General features: G+C 34.3%; 1 protein-coding gene and 1 long non-coding RNA gene across 2 annotated transcripts; both read right to left on the bottom strand.

The window, feature by feature from the left end:
* Positions 1–5051: 5051 nt before the first annotated feature.
* Positions 5052–12046, bottom strand: LOC126697893 (uncharacterized). Its single transcript, XR_007646278.1, has 4 exons — positions 11897–12046; positions 11466–11576; positions 10140–10216; positions 5052–6096 (listed from the first exon to the last, which is right to left on the bottom strand). It is a non-coding gene; the product is annotated as an uncharacterized LOC126697893 (long non-coding RNA).
* Positions 12047–22818: 10772 nt separating this feature from the next.
* LOC126695723 (uncharacterized) lies at positions 22819–23409 on the bottom strand. Its single transcript, XM_050392546.1, has one exon. It carries the CDS (start codon positions 23407–23409, stop codon positions 22819–22821), a length of 591 nt encoding a protein of 196 aa, XP_050248503.1.
* Between the last annotated feature and the right edge of the window lie 3084 nt (positions 23410–26493).

Raw genomic sequence — 26493 nt, 5'->3', positions numbered from 1 at the left:
GCACCTGCATTAAGCCAAATAGAATTGTGTGAATAAATTCATACTTTATTACTTATAATCTCATCATCTGCTATGGGCAATTGCTTTTGATCTCTATACTATTATTTAAAGGGTTTCTCTATTTGGACTGGACATTTTTTTGGTTTCAAAATACCCATGTAGCCTAAATTTAAGTCTATACTACTATTTAAGGGGCTTCCCCGTTTGGATTGGACATTTTTTTTTTGTTCCAAAATACCCCTATAGCCTAAATTTAATTAGAGATAAAGTTTGAGGATAACATAATAAAAATATATTTTTAACTCCCACGGGTAACCTTGCCTATAGAATAGGCAATGTTTAACTCCCACATTTAACTCCAGTTGATTTTCAAACTATTTTTTTTTCCTTTATCAAGACTTAATTCTTCTTCTTCTTCTTCTTCTTCTTCATTTTTTTTTTGAATACTTGGTTTCCCTTGCTCCTTAATCTCATCTCACGTTTGATTTTTTTTCCCCTCATCTCTCTGTTTTGATTTTGAAGAAAAAAAATATACTAAAAAGTAGAGATAAAACTTAAGGATAACATGCTAAAAATAATCTCTAACTCTCATGTTAAACATTGCCTACAAGATAGGACAACTGTCACATTAGTTACTTAACTTCTTCACTTTATTTATTCTTCAATTCCTCTTAGTTCTATGTTCTTTTTCTCTACACTAGCATCATCATCTTTTCTAAATTCAAAATCCAAAAAAGAGAAAACTTTACTTACAAAAACAAAAGTGTAGTTCTAATTGTTCAGATTCAACAGGTATATCAATGTACTTTGCTCTTTTCTATTTTGTTTTTATAAAGAAATCAACAACCTTCTAATTATTTGGACTTTGGGTCTTCTTCATTCTTTATTTTCTTATGATTATCCATTTTTTTAAAAATATGTTTTTGTGGGTTAAGGCTTACTCATTGCTTTTCTTTGATTACAATAGTACGGTGCTTTTTATTTTATTACTATTACCGTAAAACACAAATTGAATTTAGAACACAAACTGTGGAATTTGGATAAGTATCAAATTGTGTAAAAGAAACACAAGAAAATAAACCTTTACCCAAAAATGTAATAATTCTAAATTATAATTGTTGCAAATTATTGAACCTTTACTAAAAAAAAAAAATATATATATATATATATATATATATAGAACAGCCTCTGAGCACGCACTTAGAGGCTAAGGGGCTATTTAGTTTTTGTGTTTCTATCATCCATAACTCTGTTTCCATCACCCATAACTCAAAATATGTGGGTCCCATGACTGAGAAGTTTGTTTAGCATTGTTTCCAATTTTTGTTTCCATCACTCAATTATCTGATTTTTGAGTGATGAGTTATGAAAATTGAAAACACATTTTAGGTGTTTTCAGTTTCCAATAGCATTTTCGTAGTTAAACCCACAACTTTTGAAATTTTAGCCGCAATGTTTGACTTTTTGGGGTTTTTTTTTTTGGAAACATTGCAACCAGTCGCATATTTTGACATTTTAGTTTTCTTTTTTGAAACAAAGTCACTGAGTGATGAGTGCCTAACAAGTGGGGTTGGGGAAATTGGGTAATTTTAAGTGATGAGTGAGGAGTGACGAAAATTGAGTGAGGAGTGATGAGTGATAAAAAAAAAAAAAAAAAAAAAAAAAAAAAAAAAAAAACAAACAAACAAACAGCCCCTAATTTATCAGAAGAAATTGTTTTTTCTTTTTTTCCCTTTTTCTTTTATTTTTTAAGTGTTTAATTATACTTTTATTTTACTTTACACATGAGCATAGATGTGGCTGCAGGTGATTCAATAGGTAAAAAGATAAAATTCTATTCTTGCCTCTAAAACTTTACTAATATAATACTTTGTTTTTCATCCCCCTTTTTTTTTTCCTTTCATTTTCAAACTTTGTGGTCCTTGTGGAAGGTTTTTTCAATAATCTCTCCTCCTTATTTTCACTTCATAGCCCAACCCAACTTGAAATTCAGCCCAATTACGACGTCCTGAGCTCAATAAGATAAAATACTAAAAATAATAGTACCTAAAAAAATAAAAATAAAATAATAGTCATCAGTCATCACCGCCCTTGTAAATCCAATTATATATATGTTCCATTCTCTCTCATTTCTGTTTGGTTAGCGAGAAATCTCAGAGAGAGGAAAAAAAAAAAAAAAAACCCCCGGAATATAGTGTCTTAGATTTCGCTCATCTTAAAAAGAAACCCACCTCCAAATTTTTGGTCGGGGTCGAGAATTCGGCTTTCTTACGGCTCTCTGTACACACAGCCAAGGCTGAGGCCAACAAAAGCAACCCTTTTTCACAAGGTAAATCTGTATCCCTTTCTCTGTTATGTTAACGATTTATGGGCTTCTTATTTGGAGTCTCTTAACTATTTTTAATTAATATTTCTTCTCTCTTTGTGTTTGTGTGTTGTGTTTCTGGATTTTTGCGTTGTCTCGGGTTAAGAGTAGAAAGTAGTACCCTTTATGGATATTGTTGAGAACAGAGCAATTTAATATATACTCTCATCTTATCTTTTCTCTTTTTTTCGGCAAAGAAGGTGAAGGGGATTCATGTGGTTGAAATCTTTGTTCCTCCTTTGTTCATTATGATTTTAACGTGTCTTTCCAAGTTCACATCTATGGCATTTGTTGTCATGTTATTTCTGTCCTTGAAAAATCGAATCAATGGTAGACACGAGTGAAAGTGATGTTACTCCAATTACAATAGATCATTACAATAGTTATGAAAAATTTTGTGTCCCTAGGCATTACTCATTTGTGATATGTTTATTATCCATTAGATTCCTGTTGATGTTGAGAATTTGTGATATTTTCTTGTGGCTCAAAAGAGGAAATCCATTGTTTTCTTTTATTATCCATTGATTTTTTTTTTTTCTTGAGATTTAAAACATTTGATTATGTGCTTGTGTTCAAGCTCAAGTGCTTGATATTGAGCAAAAACTTGACTTGACTAATGAAGCAAGCTGACCTCAACTTCAAGCTTTTAGAAACTTTGACAAGCTCAAGTTCAAAAAGTGTTTGTAGGCTTGGATCAAGTTCAAGCGGAGTTTGAACATGCTATCTTTATTATCAAACCAAGCTCGACCATTCTATACTTGGCTTGAGTTGATTACAGCTCTACATGTTGAAGTCCTACATATGTTTCTCTTTTTTACCTATGTTTTCTCAAGGACCTAAAGTAGCATGATCAAGACGTTTTGAATTTAAAGTTGTGCTCTTTGTGCTTAAGATTTTCATCTTGGATTATTATTTGTTTGGCATTGTATTAGGATGTCCTGCAATCAAAAAGTAAAATTGTATGACTTGGAATTCTTTGTTTCTTTATTATTGAAAGGAATTATCGATGTTGAACTTATGTATTGGGTTTGTATGATCGGTTTTCTGTAATGGGGTCTTAGAGATTGTTTTGATTCAATGATTATCTCAAATAAGAGCCAGGGCTTTCTCATATTATTGCATTGGAATAAAAGGTGACCTGTAATGTTTTGAGTGATAACACAAAGATATGAGTATAGTTATCAAAATGTGAATTGTATTGTGAATCAATTTTTCACTTTTTGGTGTTGTGTATCTTTCGATATAAAATTTATAAGAAGAATTACAAATGTACATATAAATGGTGTATTTACTATAATATTGGAATATATGATGTTTACTGCAAATAGCGTTGCCACCTCGCCTCAATTACCACTAGGTATATTTGATGATTACCTTCATGTAATCTAGCTGTTGAGTACAAATGTGTTCTTTGGTTGCTAAAGGTGCAATATATATATATATATATATATATGTACGTTTGTATGTATGTATGTATATTTTTTAATCTAATTTAGATGATATGATAAATGACTAGGGTATGAGTTACATTTTTCATATATATAGCAGAAGGTACAACCCATAGATAAGTATCCAAATTCTCATTTGGACCAAATCAAGTTGAATCCCCTTTTTTTTTTCTTTTGATTTGCCGAATCCCAACTATAGAAGGTGCTTTACTTGATTATCACTTTCTAGGAATTCCTTGCTTTTGACTTCCGCATTATTTGTTATAATTATGATGTGAAGATTAGTGAGAGAGAGAATATTTATGTTTCATTAATGTCATTGTTTTCTTTCAATTTTTTTAAAGAAAGAATTCTAGGTTGTACTATATGTAAAAGTGCATTTGCCATGGAAGCTATTTTCTTTCATAGACGTCTAATAGAAAAATATAGGGAGGTCTTCATATGATTTTTATTGACGTAGAGAAAACATATGTTAGGGTCCTTAGAGAGGTAATGTATTGACACAGAGAAAGCATATGTTAAGGTCTTTGGAGAGGTTATGTGGTGGATCTTGAAAAAGAAAGAAGTTTCTTTAAAGTATTTAAACTTGTTTAAGGATATGTATGACCGATTTGTAACTAGTATGAATTTCCTATCATTATAGGTTTGCATCAAGGAACACTGATTAAGTCTATGTCTCTTTGCACTAGTGATGGATGGGCTCACTAAATTGATTCAAGTGTAATTCCCTTGATGTATGCTTTTTGCAAATGACATAGTTTTAGTGGATAAAATAGACGCAAAGTTGATGCCAAGTTAAAATGTTGTGAGCCGCTTTATAATCTAAAGGATTTCAATTAAGTAGAATGCAAGTTTAATAAGAGTTGAACAAAGATGAATGGGCAGTAAGACATTATGCCAAGAGATGTTAAAGAGCAAGAGCTTTCAATATTTTGGAATAATAGTTCCTAAAAATGGAGAGATTGAAGAGGATGTGAATCATAGGATAAGAGAATGGTGGATGAAGTAGAGAAGTGAATCAAGTGTAGTGTGTGATTGTAGAATGCCTATTAAGTTAAAGGGAAAATTTTATAAGATTGCTATAAAACCAGTTATGTTCCATAATACTGAATGTTGGGCTGTTAAGAGGCAAAGTATTCATAAAATGAGGGTAGTTGAAATGTGAATACTAAGATGGATAAGTGAAAATATATAAAAGCATGAGATTCAAATGGAGTAACTCGCTTAAAGATATGGGTGACTCTGATAAAAAAAATAATAGATCACTTGAGATAGCTTGGTTTTTAATAAACAAGACACAACTCAGGCCGTCATATTCTACTATTAGAAGCCCATGCCCATGTACAGGGCAAGTGAAATTTTCATAGAACACGTAATCATACATTATAGGAGGTTGATGTTCCTTACAACCATAGATTATGGTAAGATTTTGTAAGAGTGTGATGCTGTGGAAAAGCTTGGAATAGAGTTTGCTATTCACAAAGTTGGGCAAACAAATTCCATCCATGTCATCCTCCTACGCAATACGGAGTCTCTTGGTTTTTGGTTTTGGAATCCATTTCCAAAACCCTGTTCTTCATTTTCATAATGTCTGTGGTGGTAGTATTTTTCTCACAGGTGAGCTCTAAGGATTGCCACAAGCACCAGCTTGGCCAGCTCCCCAGAATTGATAGCCCACATCTGTGATCTCAACGCAGTTGAATGTATAGGTACTACAACTTGAGTACTGATCATCAGATCAGTGCATAGACACAGGAAGCTCTATGAAAGCCAAGGATGTGATAAACAAAGAAACAAGAACAACAGTAGACCATGAGAAAAAAAAAATCTGTGAGTTCATTCTGGTGGTGAAAATGTGTAGAGAAGTGTGTTATTGATTAGGGACCTGAGTTAGGTACTTTGGTTTTATATATATATATATATATATATATATAACCTTGCCTGTTACAAGTGTTGCTATCCTAAATTGAGTAAGGAGTAAGGAAGAATTTCGAAGGTAACAATTAATGATACAATAAGCCCAAAGTTGCAAAAGATTTAAAATTAATCGTCATGGTGCTTTGGAGAATTTGTAAATCAGATTATTAGAATAAATTCTGCAATTCTGTCCCAAGTTCTTTACTAAAAATTCTAGAAAAATTAGATTCCCATGCTAAGAACATATAAAATAGAATAAACTCATTTCATGGTAGTTTCAATAAAAGGCATAAGAAACATATGAGTACCTGCTCTCTAAATTGCGCACTTCTGCTCTTCTGAAATCGACAAAGCAGCAACTTCAACCTGAACATAAATTTATGATAGTTATTACCAACATAAAATTGAAGTACAGGTCTAAGCTAATCTTGCAAAAGAGCATGACATCTTACATTACCATTACCAAATTCACTTAATGGAGTTTTCTTGTATTATTTCCTCTGTTTTAGTGGGTGAAAAATTGGCCTCCTTTTTCCTTTCTACTGAAGTGGGAGACAAAAAGTGGACCTACTGCTCTTTTCTACTCTGCCATTCAATTGTTTTTTTCTTAAAGAAAGTGTATGAAACCTTTTATCTTTCGGTTACAGTGGAATGTAACGCTTTCACATTGTCGGCAGTTCTGGACAAAACCAATTAGCAGCCGAACTGCTAATTAGGATTTTTTGTGAACATGTAATGTTGTGTAAATAATATTTTTCTCTGCTAAGCGTTAATTTTGCTGTGGATTTTTAAAACTAGGTTCTCTACTTATCCAATTAAAATTAATTAAAATCAATTTTATATTAGTAATAAAATTAATTAAAACCAATCTTACATTAGTAGATTTCATAAAGTTCCTTTACCGGATCTGATGGTGATCTTTTTATATCTACTAGTCACTAACCCGTGCTATGCACGGGAACTTACCTATTTATGTGATAAACTAAAATGATTTTATAAAATTTTAAATTGATTAAGAAACTACATTATTGCATGAAATTCTCTTGTATAACTTTAATTTGTGTTTCAATTTGATAAAGAAGTCATTATTTGAACCTATAAAGTAATAAGTTTTAAATTTTAATGGGTCTAAACTTTAAACAATGAAAAAAAATCACATGTTAGGTTGTGTTCCTAGCAGCCTTGAAACAAAAAGTAAAGGGGAAAAAAACCATGAAATACCATCAAGCAATAAGTTTTAATGGGTTTAAACTACAAACAATGAACAAAAATAATCATAAACAATCATAGGTGCAGGGTTTGGTTACCAAGATTAGATGGTTGTAAAACACAACCTTTCAACATTGATTTAGGGTTATGCAGAAGGCAATATAAATGACAGAAAATTGTTTTTACGTTGTCTACTATGCCAACCATCTAAATATATTAATTCCAAAAAATATTAAATAAAATAATTCCTAGAAATATATGAGATAATTAAGAAGAACATCAAGCTCTTGCGTGGATGTTATTTGTGGACGGCTGTCCATTACTACAATTCATAGACTTTGTTGTTAATAAGACAATCGAGTTCAAAACTAAAAGCGATTAGGTGGCCTTTGTACTTCAGGATTTGTTCTCGTTGAAGAATCAACTTGCTTCCTACTATGGCTTCAATTTGATATGTGTGTTTTCTTTGTGAAAATTTGAGTGAGTATGAAGGGTTTCAACCTTGGTAGAAGTTTATATTTGTGAAAATTTTTGTTATAGAATTTTAGTTGAAATAGAATTTTCAAGTTTTTGAAACATATATCTAATAGAGTTTTATTTAAACTAAAATATTGTAATACTTGATAAAATATAAAACCAAAAATAAAAAGAATCTAAAATAAAAAGAAAAAGAAAAATAAAATAGTGATGACGTGGAAAATTGTAGGAGCTTCAAAAGCTTCGGTTATATATATATATATATATATATATATATATAGATGGTTGAAAACAATCAAATTATAACCCTGATGATTTGTTTCTTCCCTTTCTAAAATGCTCTAATCCTTTTTAATAAAATTAAAAACTCAGAAGAGGCTCATGGTTGAAAGATCATAGCAATTTAATTTTGCAAAATCATAAAGTATATCATCTTCCAACAAAAAACATTCTCGTGAAGCTACAACATGCAATGGGAATATGGGAGTGGGAACATCAAAAATAAAAATGTCACATTTAAAGAATCACTTTATAACTTTCTTAATAATTTGGTATTCTGGTTGTGATATGACATATATATGGAGCCCTAGTGATAGAGTGAGATTAGGTAACCTTTTTCTTTAGCCTTTCGAGTTTGGGTTTTATTAGAACAGATTAACGGTTAATCCAAGCTCAGCTTGGACATTATACTCTCGGTCTCATAGTCCAACTTAAACATGAGATTAAGCCCCCACATACAACATACTAGGTTGAGCTCAAGCTTTCTCAAACAAAAAGGGGGAAAAAAGGGACTCAACCCAACTTGAAACTCAGCCTTCACAAGGCCAATATCCCAATAAGATAAAAGTATTAAAAAATAAAATATCATCCTCTCATTCTCAGTTTGGTTAATGAGAAAAACAAACCCAAAAATTCGTTTCTTACATTTTTCTCATCCTTTCAAGTATTAAAGCTTGTTTTGTTTTGTTTTGTTTTGTTTGTTTTGTTTTGTTTTGTTTTGTTTTTTTGTTTTTTTGAGGTGAGTTTTAAGTTCCAACCAATTCCTAGTTCTTAGGGCTCTCTGTGCACAGAGTCACGGCTGAGGCCAACAAAAGCGATGCTTTTAAAGAAGGTAAATGCTTTATGGGGTTATTATGTTAATTCCCTGGGTTTTTGGGATGGCTCATTTAAGGGTTAAGGGTAGAAAGTAATAACTATTTTAGTGATAATGTTGAGAATATGACAATTTAATTATTAATGTAATGTGTCATGTCAATTGTCATGTACACATCTATGGAATCTTGCCAAAAAAGATTATTAAGACTTTAGAGAAACTTGCCAAAATTATTATAATTACAATTTAATTAAAGACATATTTCAACCGTTTCTTTTTGGTCATGCCAAAGCACTATTAAAGGGGACATCAAAGTATCCTGGGAAAAAGTTTACGTTCCCAAGAGAGAAAAAGGATTGGAACAAATCAAACATATCTGGAATCTTTACACAAAAGTTGGCTCTCTTTGGGTAGCCTTGTCCATTCCAACCTGGTGAAAGGCGGGTGTTTATGGAATGTTAAAGTCCCAATGGTGTGCACCTAAAATTAAGGGATCTAGCTTTGAGCTTCGTTAAATTTGAAGTATGGGATGGGAAGACCATATTCTTATGGCACGACAATTGGCATCCTATTGGTACCCTTTCATTAGAATTTGGATATAGAGTGATTTATGATGCAGCCAGCAAGCCAGAAGCAAAAGTAGTCTGTTTTGACTTTTGAAGGACAAAGTTTGGATTTGGAAGCTTGCCACGTCAATTTTTATGGTAAGATTTTGTAAGAGTGTGACGCTGTGGAAAAGCTTGGAATAGAGTTTGCTATTCACAAAGTTGGGCGAGCAAATTCCATTAATGTTGTCAACCATTTCTAAAAATCCCTGTACTTCATGTTCATAATGTCTATGGTGGTAAAATATTTTTCGCACAGGTGAGATCTGAGGATTGCCACAAGTACTAGCTTGGCCAGCTCCCCAGAATGGATAACCCACATCTGTGATCTCCCCGCAGCTGAACGTATTTTGGTACTACAACTTGAGTACCGATCATCAGATCAGTACATAAAGACACAGGAAGCTCCACGAAAACCAAGGTTGTGACAAACAAAGAAACAAGAAAAACTATAGACCATGAGAACAAATCTGGGAATTCACTTTGGTGGTGAAAATATGTAGAGAAGTGTGTTATTGATTAGTAACCTGAGTTTGATACATTGGTTGTTTACTAGGAATATACATTTTATATATTTATCCATTAATATTATTAGATTAAATGAATAAATTCACTGTCTACTATTAGCTTAAGCTCTTAGGAGAATCAATAATTTGACAAATTTTTTAAAATAGCAGCAGTGGAAGAAAGATAGAATTATAATTATTTGAACTATCTAACCTTGCCCGTTAAAGTGATTCTATCCTAAGGTGTCCACTGAATTGAGTAAGGAAGAGTTTCAAAGGTAACAATTAATGATGCAATAAGCCAAAAGATGCAAAAGAAGAAATATCCATTGTCACGGTGTTTTTGATCATTTTAAATTAGATTATTCTAAGAAATTTTGCAATTTCGGCTCAAGTTCTTTACTAACAATTCAAGAAAATTAGTAACGAAATAGGCTCGATTACCATGCTAAGAATAAACAAAACATAATAAATATTTCGATGTAGTCCCAATAAAAAGCATCAGAAATATGTATTTACCTGCTCTTTAAATTGCAATTCTGCTATTTAAATGGCACTTCTGTTTCTCCTTAAGTAGACAAAGCAACAATTTCAACCTGACCATAAATGAATGATAGTTATTACCCACATAAAGTACATGCATGTCTAAAGCTAGTCTTGCAAGAGAGCATGTCCAAAGATTTATTTTGCTTTGCAAGATATCACATCTATGGCTAAGGATGTTTGAGGGAGAAAAGGAAAAAAAATATAAAGGCCAGATTGTGCCATTGCTTTAGGGTAAAGAAATAGCAATTGGTGTTGAATATGAAACTGGTGTTGCTAAATTGGTGCTGAATATTCAAATGTGGATTTTCTTTGGGAAGAGTGTGGATTTTCTTTGGGAAGAGTTAAGTAGTATCACTAAACCACAAAACTCTTTTCCTAATAAGGATATAATATCCATTGGTATAGATATGAAATAGTCGGAAACCCATGCAATGCATGGGATCTTACCTATTTATAATAGACTAAAATAATTTTATAAAATTTTAAATTGATTATAAAACTATACTATTGCGTGAATTGCTCCTATCTTTTTGAGTTACAATTTTATGAATAAGTCATTGCTTGAACATGCAATGGGTTACAAAAAATCTAGCTAACAAATTTAGATATTGAAAAAAATAACTAAAAAATTCTGATGTTAAAATGTCCGAAAGGGAATAAAATAATATATATATATATATATATATATTTATATATATGACTGCCATATAGAGAAATATAAGAGAAAGATAGGGTACCTTCAAGAGAATAATCCATAGTTATAACAGTTGAAATTTGCTAAACTGTTTCAAATATTGCAAAAAATTGAACCCAAAAATTTAGATGGTCAAACTTTCAAAAGACAATAAAATTAAAAATCAAAAGACTCAGAACCTACAAATTATTAATAATAAAAAAAAAAGTCATTATTGCGAGACAATTTTAGTAAGGATGGAAAGCTTTTCTAAGTTTTTTTTATCCAATTCTTCCTAATTGATGAAAAATTGGGTTCAAACATTGTCAAACACTTTGAAGGTGCAAATAATATAGGCTTCCAATAGAATCTTTAATTAATAAACAAAGAAGCATGACACTATAAGAGAAAACATAAGATAACATATAGTGCATATACTTTATTCCACAGCTGTGAAAAAATATCCACACAAAAGAAATTGAAAACTTGTACAACAAATGCAATAAGCTGCTTTTGATGTGAGACAACCTAACATATGTCTCCATAAGGTAAAGCTTAAGGTTATATAATCTAAAATAATATAAAATATAACATCTTTGAACCACACAAAAAGTTAGCAAACTTACTACAATACTTGTAGTCATACTATGTATTGTAAGGTACTACTCCATCACCAATGAAAGTCATGTAAAATCTCATGGGGCCTAGAAGAATAGACAGCCGCAAGATCACCTCCACTAGACACAAAACAAAAGCAAAAAAAACTTATTCACAAAAAAGAGAAAAAACAATAACAGGCGTACCAAAGAAATTGAAGTTTAGGGTTTTCTCTCTTAGTAGAGACGGATAGAGGAGATTGCTTTAGGTTTTCAAAGATTTTGTCTCTTATATATATATATATATATATATATATATAGATAACAAGCATATATCTCCAACTAAAAAAAAAAAAAACTTTCAATATGAAAATAACATAAAACTAAAGTAAAAGACAACATAAACCCTGTCAATGCCATAAGAAACGACAGACATTTTTGAAACAATAAGCGGACCGAACCTGTGCGAGGAAAAAGCTTATGATATATAGTAGCAGTCTCACGTAAAACACCAATTTACATAAATGCTAGAAGAAGCCTCTGGTTTTTTTTTTGGGTAGTGTTTGCCTATACTTGTGTTTTACTTATGATCATAGATGTGGTTACCAGTGATTGAATGAATGGTTTTATTAAAAGAAGAAAGAACCACACAACGCTAATAATTGAAAGGAAGTGGGGACCTCGAATTTTTTTGTATGAATTATTCCAAATTTAATTAAACCATAGCTGTAAAGAAATTTCCCATGTCCCAACCAAATAAGATGCTAAGTGTAAACTTGATGTTTTTCTTAACGTCTGTCCATCTTTCTTTTTCAAAGTGTCTCTGGTTCTTTATTCCGTAGAGGAACCTATCTTGTAAATTATGCAATGCAGGAATGGTAGCTAGTAAAGAGTCAATAATACTACGAATAATTGGAAAAGTAGGGATTATCATCTAACAAGAGTGGTCTATATCGAATGGAGAGGAGAAAGAATTGAATTCGATCACTAGCAAGAAATAAGGTCTTTATTCTATAAAAGATTCGTCCCATGGAAATGTTTGTCTCTATATCCTGTTAGGAATCTCATATGCCTCGTAATATTTTTAATATCCTAATAATAATTTTTATAGTTTCATTGCTTCAATTAGTAGTTAATTAGTTAGTTACACATGTTGAGATTAAGTTAGTTACAATAGGATAAGCACATGTGGGCTTCAGGTTATTGTTTTCTATGGGATTCACCCATGATTATTTAGTATAGTTTAGCTAATATTTTATACACTACTTTATTGTTTATTGTTATTGACGTATCAAATGTGGAGAGCAATTTTTACAATCAAGTATACTATTCTCACTGTTATGAATTAAAGCTAGTTTTCTGTAAATACATAATTGCAATTCGACATGGAACACTACTTATTTTTCTCTCCAAAAAAAAAAATAAAATAAAATAAAATAAAATAGAGGAGGAAGAAGAAGAGAGAAATCACAAACAATCTTTTACATTATTTTGGGTCTGGCTCCTTGATCATCTAATACAATATGCAAAATTGTTCAGAAAAGTAATTTTACATGTTCGTCACTCGGACAATTTTATAACTTATAACCTCGCTCAGAATACAATTTCTATCATAGGTTTATTAATGCGAATGAAAAATGTCTTTTCTCACCTTTTATAAATTTTATAAACTGGCCAATCTTTCTTACTGAAAATTTGAGTTTTCCTTAAAAAAAAGAGAAAAAAAATAGTGTGGGCCAATATGGACATAATTGGGCTCAACCTGGGACATTATATCCTCACTCCATAGCCCAACCCAACTTAAAATTCAGCCCAATTAAAAAAACATAAAATAAATAAATAAAAAACAATCATCACCGCCTTTCTGTTTGGTTAGCGAGAAAACAGAGAAAAACACGAACCCGGAAGGTAATAAATCTCTCAATTTGCGGTCTTGTTGGTATCTCTGTGCACACAGCCAATAATGCGGTCAACAAAAGAGCTCATTTTACACAAGGTAAATCTCTCTCTCTCTGAAAGTTTCTATTTTTACTTTTTAATGATTTCTTCTCTCTCTCTATGTGTTTTGTTTTAGTGACAAATATTGATTGACTTTGAGGCTAATCAATATACACACATTCTAAGTGTCACATTCTGAGGTCATTGGCTGTGCTTTTCACATAACTTCATGGGTTTTTTTTTTTGTTGAATATGGAATATGCAAGAGTTGAGAGCTTTTAGAGTGTTTGACTATTGGAAAGAAATGGTTTTATGACAATGAGTAATGATGTTTTTTGTTAAGAATATAAAGTGTGTTGAAAAATTTTGACTTGGTCAACGGTCAAAGTCAACGGTCAAAGTCAACGGTCAAAGTCAAAGGTCAAGTCTGGTCCAGTCAACGGCTGACGTGGCAGGGTGACGTCACACTAGGGCTGACGTGGCAGCAGCGAAACGGAGCTGGCGCGTGTAGGCGCGTGGGGCGCGTGGATGAAGTCTGATCTGGCGCGTGGGGGCGCGTGAGAGAGAGAAACGGCGCGTGGGGGCGCGTGACGGCGCGTGGAGCGCGTGCTCGTGAGGCAGAAACTTCAGGCGGCGCGTGTGAAGTGTTTTCTGGCCGTTCTTTGTTGGGTTTTGCTCGGGATTGTCTGTTCTGTCACTCAATGTCTTTGCTTTGACAGTTGGATGAGCAGAACAATGAGATCCGAGATTTGCTGGGACTGTGGGCGTGACGGCGGTGACTCGCTTCTGACAGTGGCTACTGGATGAAGGCGAGGGCAGCGGAAGAACGCCGGAGATGTCCACAGGAACCAGGAAGTCAGAGGATTGGCTCTGATACCATGTTAAGAATATAAAGTGTGAGAAAGACTGAATAGTCTGTATATTGATGTGTATAAAACAATGTACAATAGAGAGCCTTATATAGGCTAGATATGTGTGCAGTACAAGTAAAAGGAGTAAACTACAAGTACAGTATACTGGGCTAAGCCCAATGGGCTAAACTAGTCTAAGCTATACACTAACATTTTTCATTTATTCTCTCTCTCTCTTTTGATTGGTAAATTTACAGACGCACCATTGGGTTAGAACTCATTGGCTACGTGCTTTTAACTTCAGGGACTTGAGAACTTTCATGAATAACTCCTTTGCTACAAGAGCATTGAATCACTTTAGTTCTAACTAATTCACTCTCTGTTTTAAGATGATCAGTTCTCAACAAGAAAAGGGGTATTCTTCTTAATTTGAGTAATTATTGTAACATTATCTTTCAAATACATACCTTTACTTTTTAATCCAAAGCTTGATGGGACTAGTCATGTATAAGGGTGCAGGACAAAAACTGTTCCTATTCATAAATGACTCTTGCTGCTGTATGACCTTTGCTTCCTTTTTATTTTTTATTTTATTAGAATTCTTTTAATTCTATTTTATATGATTTTATAATATTTGTCTTTTTTCATATTACAAGCAATGGTAGGGAATGTAAAATTTTGTGTCTATTTGGTGTATAACATTTTGGAATATTAGTCTACTAGTTTGGATCATCTGATGCCAGATGCAAATCTACAGGATACCTAATTTAAGATTTATCATAATGTATTTTATGTTTCTTCTTCCCGTCGTTAATTTCATCAATATTCATCCCCCCCAAAAAAAAAAAAAATCATCAATATTGTAACTCTTAAATTACTCGATAAATTTATTTGATTCTTGTCATTGGATGAATTCTGCTCTGATGCATACTGTTATTTGTTTGTTGAGGAGCAACAAACAAGATGCTCACGTTGACTGCAAATCTAGCTGTTTTAAGTACATGATATGGTTCCTTGGTTGCTAAAGGTGCAAAATAGAGGGCCTTTTTTGGTTTTTAAACCCAAAGTCAAAGATGATATAACAAATGACTAGGAAATATGAGTTAGATTTTTCTTAGATATAGCAGGTACAACCCCTAAATTAGTTTAATTTAAGTTCTCATTACCAAATCAAGTTGAATCCCAATTGAAGGTGGTGGTTTACTTTATTATCACTTTTAAGGAATTCATACTTTTGGCCCCCCTATATTATGAAGATGAAGATTAGAGTGCGAGAGATAGAGAGACAGAATATTTACGTTTTATTTATTTCATCATTCTTTTGGTGTCACTATTTGGACAGGAAATGTTTATTATCTTAAAAGAATTTTTGAAGAAAGAACTTCATATTGTACTATATGTACAAGTGCATTCTTTGGAGTTCTATTTCATTGGATATTTTGAAGAGAGCTTTTAGGTCTTGATTTTAACAATGCTACTTTACTGTTTTGTGTATGCAGTGAAAATAGAGGGTCAATGCATGGGGCCTAATATGCATACAAGATCTAATCTTGTGAAAGTTTTCATGTCATTTCAGGACTTCAATGGAAAAAGGAGGTCACTTAAGATTGCTGAACCTGGATGGCAAGGTATTGGTGCCCAATTTTTTACTATTAATAATAGAAGACATATCTTGCATTCTAGCCATATGCAGTCTGCTTCTGATATATGTCATTTTGCTTGGTAAGTTTATTCTTTCATATCCCCAATTACTTGTTATCTATGTCTTTCGTGTCTCATGTTGTTGTAGATTTATCTCGTCTAATATAAACTATGTGTTCAACGTAAATTCTACAGATTTTACATTTGTTAGAATGTGAAAATAGTGAGCAGTAAATGTTATCTTTAATTCCTTGTTACCTCTATGTCATGATTTGGAATTTTCTAACATGCATCAGTAATACTTTGATCTTTTGCATGAAGGTAATGACACTTACAGCCCTTTTAAGGTTAGCCAAAGTTTAAGAGTTGTTTAGGGATTTTCATGTGCTTGAAATTTTAAATTTCAGTCTCACTTAAGAGTTGTCTTAGAATCAGTTACTAAACAGCTGGTTTGGAAATTTTCTGAACACGGTGTCTTGATACATTCAATGGTAGAGCTTATCTGTGACTTTAGGATTATGCTACTGCATCTTGTTTTTTCTTTTCCTTTTTTTGCAATCAGGTTATGTTATGCATCATCCTCTGATGAAAAGCAAAGAACAACAATCAGAAAATCATGATAAATGTATTCAGATTATAAATGAAGTTATGGAACATGCATCTACAAACACATTAATTCATTTTGTATTTTTTTTTCTTCATTGATGCTTGCAAATTGAGGTTAGGAAACAAGGGATTATATGGATTCTTGATATTGCTCTTTTTTTGGGTTAAAACCTTTGTCTCTGCCTCTCTAGTTTCTTCTGCAGAATGCAAGATGCGCTGCTGAGCAAACTCAAACTGTTAAACGCATGGCTCCAACAATTACTCACATTCCCAGTAATAGCTATTTCCGTGTATCAATCATTAGTCAAACTACATTTAACATTAAAGGAATTGCTTTGGCTAGCCGGACCCAGAACTGCCTGCCTCATGTCATTGGTGGGTGTGAGTAGCTCGTCTGCAGTGGCATAGCAATACCCTCTAATATTGAATGCTCTGAATTCATTCAGTTGAACTTTCAAAGTTGTCTCCTTTTCTGCTTTTTTATTTGCTAAATGGAGTCTTGGTACTCGTCATAGGTATTTTTCTTGGCTCCTTGGTATAAATGTTGCTTCAAGGATCCTTTGTGGGTTTCATCAAATGGTAGTTGTATTTCTCTGTTCAGTTTAATAAATGCCAGATGAGTTCTTTTTGAAGTTGGATTAGTTTTAGGAACCAAGTCATAATTTGGCCTGTCCTTCAACGAACGTCTGTTGTCAATTGATTAATCAAAGCATTGTATTTCCTTTTTTGTGTAATCCTATTTATGGGTTTATGGTATGGGGTAGTTACATACATTTTCACTTGTTGATACATATAAATGCATGTTCACTTATGCTTTCTTTCTGAAATTCTGTGAGATTCGATATTTCAAATGGCATATAATGGTTAAACAGAAATTTCAGGGAAGGATTTGGCCACAACTCAATGATGGTGGGACTTTGGATTACCACCCAGTGGTGATGGTGATGGCAATGGTGATGGTGATGGTTGTGGTGGAGGTAACTGGTCAAGTGGATTAATTCATTAAGGATAAGGAAAGTGAGATGCCTTATATTTACAAGAGGAGAAAATGAAAGAATGATCAAACTTTATATATATATATATATATATATATATATATAGATATAACAAATTAGATAACTGGTACTAACAACGTTCTTTGTACGGATTGGGGAATGTCCTCAATTGTTTTTGTTCAGATCTGGAAACCAGATACATCATCCACAAGAGCCTCTACTACCAGAGACATAAGACTCTCATTTCAAGCTAGATAGTATCTAAAAACCTTAGCATACAATGTTGTCAAATTTTGTTCCATATTTCTAATGTGGAATTTTCTACTTTTCTTTTGTGGGAGAGAAGAAATCATTATAGGAATCTGTTTCCTTCCTCGGAACTTTTAATTTTCAGGTAAGCTAGTTACTCTCTAAGTATTTGCTATGTTCAATGCTCCTAAACTAGAATTTCTTTTATTTATTATTTATTTTTTTGCCTATTTCTGTCATTGGGATTCTCATAAGAATTAAGCTCACGATCCCCCTTCACGAGATCCTTTAAGTGCTATCTGTGATACTATTGAAAATTGTAGCTTGTGACATGCCATATAAATGTAATATAGGAATTCATATTCAACAGATTTTGCAATTGTTCATTTGCTTTGTCTTATATTTTTCTCGAGGTTGCAACAGACAAAATATGAATGAAAATGTGGAGAAAAGGTCTCCAAAGATCAATCTAAAGCAGATGGACTGGATGATAAAGAGAGCAGAATTTAGTTTGGTTGATTTAAAGCACTCTCGTTTACTTGTGTCACAAAATTCACAAGGGAGCTAAGGCAAAGTGTAAGGTGGAAGAACTGTCTTTGCTTGCCGGCAACACGTGAGGTCAGGGGCAGAACCAGAAATTTTGATTGGGGGGGGGCCAAGTTGTGATGCTAATATATTAGTTAAAACAAACCTCTACACAAACACGCACACACACACGCATAAATTAATTTATTAAGAGAATTTATCATCTTCTAAATTTTAATGAGAATATAAAAGTCATGCATTTCTTCTATTAGACATGTACAAAAATTTATCATTTTCTACATAGTTTAATTTGTTAAACCTCTTAAATTATATGATTTGAATATAATTTCTCTTTCTTTTAAGAGCACCATTGAAATGACTCAAAATTTGAGGGGCCAACTTCAATTTTTACATGCTACATTTTTTAAAATGTAAATAATATATATAGTTATATACTATAAAATAATTTTTAAAATTTTTGGGAGGGCCTTGGCCCCCCCCACCCTTGTGTGTGGCTCTGCAACTGCGTGAGGTCCTTCCATTGTCAACACCATCAGAATTCTAGCCTGCCCCGTGGAGGTACCATTGGTACCAACCTCTCTGCATCAGTGACTCACTCCAAGCTCAGTTGCTCTCTATTTCACTTGGGGATTAAACCAATGGCACAGTGATTTTATATTAATAATTCTCCTACTTTTTACTGTGAGAATGTTTTTACATGTGAATTTCTTTCATCTTCTAATCAATTGATGTTCTAATCAATTTTCCCCCTAAATAAAATCATCTTTAAATCAAATGGAAATAATTAATGTGAGTCTTCTTAGCTTCTTTTTCCAACAAATAATATTGAGTATGTTCCATTTGCTTCTTTTATGTTTATTTTAGTGTCCTATTCTTTGTCTGTTTGTGCGTGTGCAAACTATCAAAGTCAAAGTGATGCAACTTTATGCAAATTTATTCTTATCTCCATTGTTTTTCCCTCAACTCCATCAAAGTTTTCATATTGACAAAGAATAATATTCTAAAAAGTACAAAATAAAGATAAATTCAAATAATTTGTTCATTGCCAAGAGACTTGTTGTTTTCTTTTATAAGGAGAAATAGGATCCAAATCTTCATACCCGATTATACTATTAAACTGCGGGTTAGCAGCGTATCGTAATTATCCCAAAAAAATTCAAAATAGGTCAGTCACTCTTCATTTATTAAATCCATTGAGTTTAATATAAATTCAACCCATGTGGAGATAGAAAATATAATTTCGCTTTCATAATCTATAGGCAATTGTGTTTGATAGAAAATTGTCTTTCACAAGACTGGACGAAGTTGTTCATGCACAAGACTATTAATAGAGTCCGATCTATATACAATGCGATTCAACTAAATAGACCACACAGCCATCGGAAATAGGACCCTCCAAAGAAGCCCAAACTTAAAAGTTAAGAATATGGATCATTGTTTGTGGACAGGAAATTTTCCATGTCCATATGCAAGCAAGGTTTCTGGATTTAGCTAAGTAAAATGAGTAAAAGACCAATACCCCACCTTCTTCTTATTGGTCTATTTTTTTTTTTTTTTTTGAGACCAAACTGAAAACTTTCATTCATAAACAATCAAGAAGATACACTGAAAAAACAGAGTACAAGCTACAGAAAAACAGAGCATAACAAAATAAGGAAAAAGCAACAACTTAGACCACGAACGAAGGCAAGCTTTAAACCGTTCCTTCAGCTCTCGCCATGTCTTCAATCCAAACAGGTATAGTTGAAATCCAGACCTATTCCTCAGCAGATTGTTTTGCAAGCTGTGCAAGTTTGTGGGCTATTTTGTTGCCCTCCCTACTGATATGTCTGATTCTTGCCTCCTGGAAACTTGGAATATTTTGCAGACAGCTTTTCACAATGTGGCCAATCACACTTCTCACTTCCTTAGCCTCAATAGCTTGAATTGTCTGCAATGAGTCCCCTTCAAAAATGGTCCTTTCCAAGCCCATGTTTTTTGCTAAGATCATTCCTTGTTCCATAGCTATGGCTTTTGTTTCCTCCACAGCTATTCGACCCGATAGAGGAAGACATTTTGCTGCTACCACCTTTCTTTCCCAATCTCTAATTACAACACCCACTCCAGAATGGCCATCAACAGAGGGAACAGCCCCATCCACGTTTATTTTGAAGAAACCCACAGGTGGTGGAGTCCATGCTTTCTCCTTTCTCTGAGGACTGTTTATATCCCAGCTCCTTGTTCCCTTGAACTCCTTTATCATTTGGATTGCTGTCTCCCAAATGTGATCCTCAGAAACACCATTTCCCTCATGAACAATTTGGTTTCTATTATACCAAATCATCCAGGCAACACCAAAAAAGATCTTCATGTCCCTCTGTGTTCCCTTTTCTAGCAAATATAAGGCCAAGTCCACAATCTCCATGTTGGTTTCATTCAAACAGATTGGGCATTCATCCCATTTGCTCCACACTCTTTTAGCAGCTTCACAGTAGATGATTGCATGCTCAGTTGACTCAGGTTCCCCACAACAAACAGGGCAGGTAGGATCCACTTGAATTCCCCTATTACTCAAATTCAACATAGATGGGATGGCCTTCATGCAGAGTCTCCAGGCAAAAACTCTCACTTTGGCCGGAATGTTTAAGTGCCACATCTTTTTCCAAAGTGGGGCACATACATCTCCCACTGAGGATTCACCTCTTTCATGCTTTTCTACAATTTCCTTAGCCAAAAAATATGCACTTTTCACCGTGAAGATTCCTTTTTTATTTCCCAACCATATTAATTGGTCCTCCTGTGGGTAGTGAGGGATTGGGATGCTTAGAATTTTCTCCACTTCAAAACCAAGAAAGACTCTATCAAGAATGTCCTTTCTCCATTTTCTAGGGTCTTGATCAATTAAGGTCGATACCATGGGGAAGTCTCCAAAATCTTTCCTTGGGGAAATGACTTTATAAATTGTTGGGGTTGGTAACCATCTATCATCCCATATATGGATTGTCTTCCCATTTCCCACTCTCCATCTTGTTCCTTGCTGAAGAATCTCTATGCTCTTGTGAATGCTTCTCCAAGCATAAGATGGGTTGCTGCCAATGCTTGCATTTAAAACATCCCCATTGGGAAAATACCTTTCTTTGTACATGCGCGCCATTAGCAATGTGGGATTTTCCACCATCCTCCATCCCTGTTTTGCCAGCATAGCCAAATTGAAAGCATAAAGATCATGGAACCCCATTCCCCCTTCCAACTTTGATTTGCACATTCTTGACCAGCTAACCCACGCCATTTTTTATTCTTGATTCTTCTGCCCCCACCAAAAATTCAGCATCATCCCCTCAATATCTTCACAAAGACCTTTGGGAAGTAAAGAACACCCCATTGTGTATGTGGGGACAGCCTGAGCAACCGCTTTAATAAGGATTTCTCTTCCTCCAATCGATAAAAATTTCTCTTTCCAACCAGTCATCTTTTTCCCCACTCTCTCCCTGACTTCATTGAATATTTGTTTCTTTGATCTTCCAATCATCGAAGGTAGGCCCAAGTATTTTCCTGGCTGTACATTCTGCATTGAGCCCAGCACATTCTTCACCCTTTCTCTTGTTTCTTCCTTAGTATTTTTACTAAAAAAGACCGATGACTTTTTTGTGTTTACTTTTTGGCCTGCTGCTTCCTCGTATTTATGCAGAATTGTGCATAGCTCTCTGCTTTCTTGCTCCGATGCCTTGCAATAGATCACACTATCATCGGCAAATAAGAGATGGGTAATTGTTAGGCTGCCCCTACATATAGAGATGCCTGAAATCTACCTTCTCTTTTCTGCCTCCACAATCAAAGCCGTTAGCCCTTCTGTACATAAAAGAAACATGTAGGGAGATAAGGGATCACCCTGGCGTAGCCCCTTTGTAGGGGTAATACAACCATGGGCCTTACCTTTTATGAGAACAGAATAGGAAACAGAGTTTATACAGCTCATAATCAAATTAATCCATTTATTATCAAAGCCCATTTTTGACATAATTTTTTCAAGAAAACACTATTTCACTCTGTTATAGGCTTTACTCATATCTAATTTAATTGCCATATACCCCTCTTTCCCATCCTTTCTTTTCTTTAGATAATGCATTATTTCAAAAGCAACCAGGACATTGTCAGTAATGAGTCTACCTGGAACAAAAGCACTTTGGCTTTCGGAAATGATGGAGGGGAGAAATGGTTTCAGCCTATTTGCAAGAATCTTTGACACAATTTTATATGAAACATTACAAAGGCTTATTGGTCGAAATTCACTTATCTTTGTTGGATTATTTATTTTAGGAATGAGAGCTATATTTGTCTTGTTTAGCTCAGCTATAAGGGCATTGAAATTAAGAATATTAAGGATAGTTTTTATCACATCATCCCCAATGATATCCCAATACTTTTGATATAGCAAACATACCGTCCGGACCCGGTGTTTTTGTTGGGTGCATTTGTCGGATAGCTTGAATAACCTCCTCCTTCTGGAAGTCTTTTGTTAAGTCTTTATTCATCTCCCTGGTAACCCTTCTAGGTATCAAATCTGCTACTTCCATCGCTCTAGTTGGGAATGAAGTAAAGTATGGATCTTTGATTCCACTTGACTTCTTCATCATCTAACATTTCATTTATTTCCTTCCTTATTGCATTAATTTCTTCTCCCCTACTTCCATCCCTGTCAGCCTGGATTAGAACTTGCAGTTGCTTTCTCTTCTCCTTTATCATTCTAGCATCATGCCTAAGGTCTGAATTGTTCCATCTTGTTAAGCCCTCAGCACACACTCTCAGACCCTCGGCAAAATCACTAGCCGTTTGAAATCCTAAATGAAACTTCCAAGCATCTTGAATTATCTCCTTGCATTTATCGTGTCTAACCCATGTTGCCTCAAAATGGAATCTCCTCTTTCCCCTTCCTTGGATATTTCTTTGGTTAGTTAGAACCAGAGCACAATGATCTGAAGTTGAATCCACCACATGGAGGACCCTAGTATCTTTGTAATGATCTTTCCAATCTGTTGTAGCCAGCAACCTATCAAGTCTTAATCGAATTCTTTCCCCAGTTGACCTTTGGTTACACCAAGTGAACTCTGGGCCCTCATATCCAAGGTCTATAAAACCACAAACATTTACTACTCTTCTAAAACCCTCCATCTGCTATAGGGGTCTCTCTGGACCTCCCCATTTCTCAGAATTTGATAATATTTCGTTAAAATCCCCCAAACAAACCCATGGTATCTGAAATTGAGCATTTAGAAAATGTAGTAACTCCCAAGACTCCTTCCTCCGATTTGTATCCGAGTTGCCATAGAAACCCGTGATTCTCCATTTGAAACCAGATGTAGGATCAGTCACTACTGCATCTATATGATACCTAGTATAGCTTTTAAGCTCCACAGATAGATCCCTTTCCCATAACATGGCTATTCCACCACTTCTTCCCTTGCTAGGAACAATTACTCCATTTAATAAGCATGTCTTCACCATTATTCTCCTCATCCTACTTATTCCAGCTTTTGTCTCCATCAAGAATACTAGTTTGGGGCACCATCGTTGCACCATATCGCGCAACGCTCGAACTGACTGGGGGTTCCCCAGCCCCCGGCAGTTCCAGCTTAAGGTATTCATGGCTCCCAGCAGTGCTGCTCTGTAGACACCACCGATAGCTCAAATGGGGTTGCGTTACTACCACAAAACTTTTTCTGCCTTCCTGCATCAACCATTTCCTCATCTGCCCAGAGAGTTCTCTTTACACCCACTATATTACTAGCTACATCCCTTCCCATTTCATTTTCTTTATTTTGACCATGGGCTAGCTTCTTTAGTTTACCCTTCTTTTTCTGTGTTTTATTTTCCACATCATTATTTTCCTTCTCTACACTAAGCCCAACATCCATTTTAACTGGGCTAGTGACTTCCTGAAACTCCATATTTTTTGCTTCTTCCCGGCCCATGTGGGTTATCCCACTTACCCCACTTTCACATCCTACTGTTGACATAGAGGTTTGGGCCGGCCCCGTATTTTGGTTTTTTTCTTTTCCCTCTTCACCGTGGATATTTTCCTTTTTTTTTCCTTGCTTCTATCTCATCATGTCTACTATTTTGAATTTGAAATTGAAATTGACATACCTCTTGCATGGCGTGCTCACCTTCCTCTGACGTCATTGAAACAAGACTTCCTCTTTTTGCATTTCCAAGATTGTCCCCGGATTGTGCACCGCCAAGGGAATGGGAGTAGCCACCGTCTTCCGCCCCAAACTGCATCCTTTCTTGCATTGCTGTGTCATCAGCTTGCTGGTTTAGAGGACTCCTTCTTTATTCTTCTTTTGTCAATCTAGCTTTTCCACCACCTTAAGCCCTTAACCATTCACCATATTGCAGAGCTTGATTTTGTTGGCCACTTTTCTTGCAATGTCACTCATCATGCCCCATTACTCCACTTCTTATTGGTCTATTAACCTTATCCTACCCAAGTCCATTAATTTGAAATAGATTAATTTTACGTTTCAAATTTAATGAGTAATTATACAATTATTATTGTACTATCGGAGTATGTATAATTTTCCAAACTAAATATTATAAATCTAAAAATATATTCAAGAGTCAACACAGGGAATATGTTTTACTTTCCCAAAATCAGGGCCTACATCTGGTTGCAGACTAAGAACGAATTCAGCTGGCATTTCTGTAAATTCCAGTTTTTTGAGGCTTTTCAGATGTTGGATGCTAGAGGGCACCTTCTTCAGCTGTGGGCATTCTCCAATTTCAAGAAATTCAAGAAAAGGCAGGGCACCTTCATCTATTATCAGCCTATTCAATCCTCCCAAATTTACAAAACTCAGCTCCTTGAGTTTCTGGAAGCTTCTTCCCTCAATATGTAAAGCGAAAGACTCATCAAATTAGGCAGAGATTGAAGGACCTTTAATGGATCTCATCAAATCAATTCTCAATATACTCTTAAGTTTGGGAATCCATTCTAGCAACTTTTCTAGTCGCCCAAATAGGCAAAGAGTTTGTAGGAGGAGAGGAGGAGAAGGCAGCGATTGCAAATTAAGAACTTCTTCCTCACTTGTTGCACTAATATCCAATGACTGAAGGTGGCTCATTTTCTATATCGTAGTTAGGGGTGGCAATTTTTATCCATATTCATGAACCCACCCATTACCCACCTTATTTGGATAAGTCTTAACCCAACCCATTTGAATATTTGGGTTAAATGGGTAAAGACCCATTTGGTTATTTAATTAGTTGGGTCTAAATGGATAATCCTACTAATACCCACTAAACCCATCTAAAATTTAAATAAACAACATAAAATCTAAATTTCTAGAAAATGACTAAAATACCCCTAAAACTTAAAAAATGACCAAAATACAACCAAAACCCAAGAAATGATCAAAATACTCTCGAAACCTGAAAAATGACCAAAATACCCCCCAAAACCTAAAAATTACCAAAATACCCCCCAAAACCTAAAAATTACCAAAATATCCCTGAAACTCCAAAAATGACCAAAATACCCCCCCCAAAACCCTACAAATGACCAAAATACCCCCCGAAACCTAAAAATTACCAAAATACCCCCAAAAAATGACCAAAATACCCCTAAAACCTAAAAATTACTAAAATACCACCAAAACCCAAAAACTGACCAAAATACCCCCGAAATCTAAAAATGACCAAAATACTTCCAAAACCCAAAAAATAACCAAAATACCCCTGAAACCCAAAAAAATGACCAAAATACTCCCAAAACCCAAAAAATGACCAAAATACCTCTGAAACCCAAAAAATGACCAAAATACCCCTAAAACCTAAAAATGACTAAAATACCTTCAAAACCCAAAAAATGACAAAAATACCCTTGAAACCCAAAAAATGACCAAAATACCCCCAAAACCCACAAAATGACCAAAATACCCCCCAAAACCTCTCAAATGTCCAAAATATCCCCAAAACCCAAAAACTGACCAAAATACCCTCAAAACCCAAAAAATGACCAAAATACCCCCAAAACCCACAAAATGAGAAAAATACCTCCAAAACCTCTAAAATGTCCAAAATATCCCCAAAACCCAAAAATTACCAAAATACCCTAAAAACCCAAAAAATGACCAAAATACCCCATAAACCTTAAAAATGACCGAAATACTTTTGAAACCTAAAAAATGACCAAAATACCTCTGAAACCTGTAAAATGATTAAAATACCCCAAGACCTAAAAACTGAATAAAATAA

This window comes from Quercus robur, chromosome 8, assembly GCF_932294415.1.
Source record: "Quercus robur chromosome 8, dhQueRobu3.1, whole genome shotgun sequence".
Lineage (NCBI taxonomy): Eukaryota > Viridiplantae > Streptophyta > Magnoliopsida > Fagales > Fagaceae > Quercus > Quercus robur.
Note: the sequence above shows the minus strand (reverse complement) of the source record. Positions and strands in the feature narration are given on the sequence as shown.

Bases quoted from the DNA above. Each gene is read 5' to 3' on its own strand.
- LOC126695723 (XM_050392546.1), bottom strand. From the start codon at position 23,409: ATGGAGGGTTTTAGAAGAGTAGTAAATGTTTGTGGTTTTATAGACCTT.